Below are 4,916 nucleotides of genomic sequence, written 5' to 3' on the forward strand. Positions count from 1 at the left end.
CCCCCCCCCCCCCTTTTTATTGCATTTTCTTGGCATTCATCCTTCTTTTGAATAAAATCTAAATTCATCTCATATTCTGCCTTTTCTTCCACCATAGTGAGGTTGAGTGAGTTGCTATATAGTGTTAAACATGCTCGAGAGAATGTCATTCCACTAGGGGAGTTGAATCAGCTTGCTGGACTGCCTGGAGCTGAAAAGTCCTGCCTTCCAACTGGGGTCTTTGAAGATGAGAAATCTATGAGCAGAATTTGGCAAAATCATCAACAATGTTCTAGAAAAGAGCTTAGGAGCAGTGGAGCTGTTCTGTCTGGTGATTGCATATATGTTGATTCTGATACATCAACCGAGTTGAAGAAGAAGGTAACATTATGTTTATTTAAGCATCGATGTGATATTGATATATCTTTTATTGTTCACAGGATATCATTTTGTTGCATTTTGGCTAATTAGCACTTAAATACCTTATAGCTTCCCCTACTTTGCATGCATATACCCTACCTTGTTTTTGGCAGCACTTATACGCCCTAAAGTTTTTAAAATTGACACTTTAGTACCTTGCATTATGCAAACGTGAGAATCTTCACGCAAATATTCTCATGTGATACTCACATACTAATGTAGACCTTTTTAACACATAATATTTGTTGAATTTACTGCTGAATATCCTAAGGCTGCGTTTGCGAACTTTGATTTGGATTTGGGAAGTTGATTTAAAATCAAGGGATTTTAAATTTAGAATTTGAAATCCATGATTTAAGAAATCTTTTGTTTGGATATCTTTATTAAATGAAAGGATTTGAAATCTTTGATTTCAAAATCTAGTGTTTGGGTACTTTATTATACATGAATTTGAATTTAAAATTGATGAAAATTTATTCTCTTTACTTTATTATACATGAATTTGAATTTAAAATTGATGAAAATTTATTCTCTTAACCCATCTTGTTTACATTAAAATGCAATGGAGATGTGTAAAATAGTAACCAAAAAACATAAATTTAGGTAATTTTGACGATGGTAGCTACATTTGCTAAGTTTTCAAATTCATTGCCCACCATAACTTGCAAGAGTTTCAACAAAATGAAAATGAAGAAAACTCTACAACATATCAAGTATCTTACAAAAAAAATATCTAAATAATACATTATCATTGTATATTTCATAGATATCCAGGCTAGAAAACACTTGAGGCTTGTTTCATATTTCATACATATTTAAAGTGAGAATAAGTTGATATCAGAGCAAATAAGTAACAATTCTATTATCTTCTCAAATGCAGGTACAACTGACAATTACATAGTTAATTTGGTCTTTGATATACCAAGAGAAATGTTAATAAGAAAAAAATAATATTATCAACCTACAAAGAAATTACAACTGAGGATTCAGAAGTGCTTGTATGATAAACCCTATCCGCAGCAACAAAAGAGTAATTCATATGTCATCACGATATGAGCCCAAAACCTACAAAGAAAATGAGCAGATAAATAATTTGAAATAGGAACAAATGAAATTTTTAATCTCACAAGCAGCTATCAGCTAATCCCACAGCCTATTAACTACTCAATTGCAGTTCATTGTAGAAACAACAACCTAAACAACCCAAACATGATACTTTGCGAGGCCCCAGCAAACAGATAAAACACTTCATATATGACCGTATGTGTCTCGAACAAAAACAATCTCCAAAGGACATGACATTGAGGAGGAGCAAAAACTAGTTCAAGCTTTATTAAGGTGCCGTAAACCTCCCATTCAATCAAGATAACAGAAATGGAAGCAGCAAGTTACCCTCAACCATCGGCATGTAAGCTAAACGCTAGTAGTACTTGCTCTCAAAATCAACCATCCGCATTCCGCCATCGCAACATCCTACAGTCACTAATTTCTTATATTATCAACCTGAAACGAGGTGTGCGCTTCAATACTAGTAAACATAACATTACCTTTTTTTACACCTTAATAAATATGGGGGAAGAAAAAAGACAAGAACTACACTATCAAACCACATAAAAGTTTCTCAACTCAACAAAAGAACTTACTTCGATCAGCAGGACGAAGAACGCGATCATAGAGCATATATCCAGGCTGAATAAAAAACAACATTGATGAGACTCAATCACTGAAATATAAGGAAAGGTCTATTTAAGAAACAAGCTAGAATCCAATTAAAATGAATATACCTTGAGGACAGAGGCAACAGTGCTTGTGGGTTTTGAAGCGTTAGGTATATGGAAAAAGGCGTGATGCCTGTGAGGATCAAAGTTTTCGTCCGCCAGATCGAATTTCTCAACCCCAAATTAACTTAAAAACACGAAACACATGATCACAGATAACACATGATAATAGCTTAAAACACGAAACACATGATCGCAGAAAAATACATTAACTGCAGTAAGAACTGACCAATACAGTCATATGATGACTAAATAGAAGTCGAATCTTTGTAAGTTTTTAAGTCACCGGATCAGAAAAAGGCTAAACAAGAATAGTTAACAGTAAATTTGTAGCTTCATATATATTAACAGATGAGAATTTAGCAAATATACTCTGAGCAAAAGATGGATAAGTCACCTCTTTTAGTTGCTTATCAGTCACTTCAACACCTTCCAATAGTGTTTTTAGAAGAGGCCCTGCTCCAACAGAGTAATCAGGACATGGCTGATATATGACAGACAGTCATTACCTACGCACTCAACATCATATAAATTCAATGTAGTAATCAGGACATGGCTGATATATGACAGACAGTCATTACCTACGCACTCAACATCATATAAATTCAATGTAGTAATCAGGACATGGCTGATATAAGATCAATCTTACATCTGAATAAAGGTGGTTGAAGTCATGGAATTCAACCTTGTTCGCATCTTCTTAGTCATGTGGACCTTTAACATTGTCAATTCCTCCCACTCAACCAAGCTGGTCAATTACATAGAGTAAACTTAAATGAGGTTAAACAACTATTTCTCATTCATTGAAAGATAATTACAATTGCCCACCAGCATCCCTTGCACGCTTTAATTCTAATTAATCATGATATTGTATTGTATAACCAAATGAATCATTGCGCATTAGGTCACCCAACAGAAGTATAACAATTAGTTTCTGCTGCCAGTTGCTCATTCATTTGGACTTCATAATCATTCAAAGAATAAAACAAAGATTAGTTCAACAGCTTAGGAGCAAAGATATGACATACTAATGTTCTTGAAGGTCATCTTCATTCACTTCCAAGCATTTTCACGCACAAATAAAGCTTTTTTTTCTTTTTTTTTTTGAAATGGGTCAGCTTTGGAGTACAACTCATGGACATTTTCAACATTTGGTGACCCATTAATATGAAATAAACATTTTTAGACTGCTACTCATGCATTGAAAACTTCTGCTGCATTTTTATGATTAATTTCCAACCTGACATCAATAGACTAGAGCCCTTGCAAAGACTTCAAACCAAATAGTAGATTGATATAATAAAATTCATGGAACTTTCAATTGAAGAGTATCAAATAATAATGCAGAAATAAAACATTAAACTCAATACTAAGTCCAACTCGTGGTCAACCACACCAAAGACGAATCGATTATGTATACATACACTATTCCAAAAACTGATTATGGAATTTGAACTCTACGAAAGTATGCAAAATGAATCTTATGAGCATCCATAAATTCAAGATAAATCAGCAATGAGTCTTAACGAAACATATGTTGTAACTTCAAGTAACAAACAACAATGAGCAATGAGCCTTAACGAAATGAGCCTTAACGAAACAGCAATGAGCCTTAACGAAAATGAGCCTTAACGAAATGAGCCTTAACGAAACTGATTATGGAATCTGCGTACATATGTTATTTCATTTCCGTGTCCTCGAGTTATTTCATTCTTTTCTTGATTTTCAATCAGTATTAATTACAAGTCTCACTCTCATTGCTAGACTTCACTAGCATTGTCCACGACTAAGGTCAATCATATATGTCAGTATCATGGTACAAACATTCGATCTACATATATCATCGTGCAAATTAATGCATTCATGCGATGACTCATAAGTGGGAGAAAGGAACTGGACGTTCAAACATTGAGGTCTAAAAGGATAATAGTTAGTCTCACGTGGCAACTTTGAAGTTTGCTGATTTATGAAAGCAGATAAAGTACATACCAAAGAGTTACAGTTAGCTATTTGATTCTATAGTGTAATTTTACTTGCTTGCAGCCATCAAGCAAAAAAGAAAAAAAAGAAAAAGGGAAATATATGATGATGAAAATGCTGGTAACTTCAGAGGCAGGAGAATAATTTATGGTTGACTCTGAAATGTAACGTGATCAACACATGTCTTGGCACCGTACAACAAGAACCTATAGTATACTAATAATCAGATTGAAAGTAGCATACGGTTTAAAAATCTGAAGATTGGGTACTACAAAACACTGTGATGTAAAAACTCACACATTGAACCTTATCTAATGTCCCAGCGAGATCAAACTCACACATTGAAATAAATGAATGACTACGATCAGTTGTGAACCCTCGATTGTAACAAAAAACGCTACAGACTAGCAAACTCCAATCCAATCAGGACACAAAAGAATAAGTGATTTATCACTGTTAGAAGAGAATAATTTCACCTATAACCACGTTCACATAATCCATTAATTAATGAACATATAAGCAAATATCACCTACGGCATGTGAAGTAGAAAAACATCCCCACATTTAGATTGATGCTCACCTTTAAAAGCTAAAAGCAACCAAATATTACACCGATGTTGAAGAAGAAAAGGGTTTTGGGGCTAAATAGCTGCAACAATTCAATCAAACAAAGTTATTATTAACACTATATAAACCCTAGATCAGATCTAGGATTTCAACTGTAGGGGGAGAGGCAGGAGGAAGGGGAAGGGGGAGAGG

General features: G+C 34.2%; 1 protein-coding gene across 4 annotated transcripts in view; it reads left to right on the plus strand.

Moving 5' to 3' along the window:
* Positions 1 to 4,916, plus strand: part of LOC109822485 — a 22,424-nt gene that overhangs the window by 3,630 nt on the left and 13,878 nt on the right. For 3 of the 4 annotated variants that reach the window (XM_020388684.1, XM_020388685.1, XM_020388687.1), the window contains one exon: positions 98 to 360. In XM_020388684.1, coding sequence (XP_020244273.1) covers positions 98 to 360 — 263 coding nt within the window. The remainder of the gene's footprint in view (positions 1 to 97; positions 361 to 4,916) is intronic. The other variant, XM_020388686.1, reaches the window with a different exon arrangement.

Source organism: Asparagus officinalis, chromosome 8 (assembly GCF_001876935.1).
Source record: "Asparagus officinalis chromosome 8, Aspof.V1, whole genome shotgun sequence".
In the NCBI taxonomy this organism is placed as follows: Eukaryota; Viridiplantae; Streptophyta; class Magnoliopsida; order Asparagales; family Asparagaceae; genus Asparagus; species Asparagus officinalis.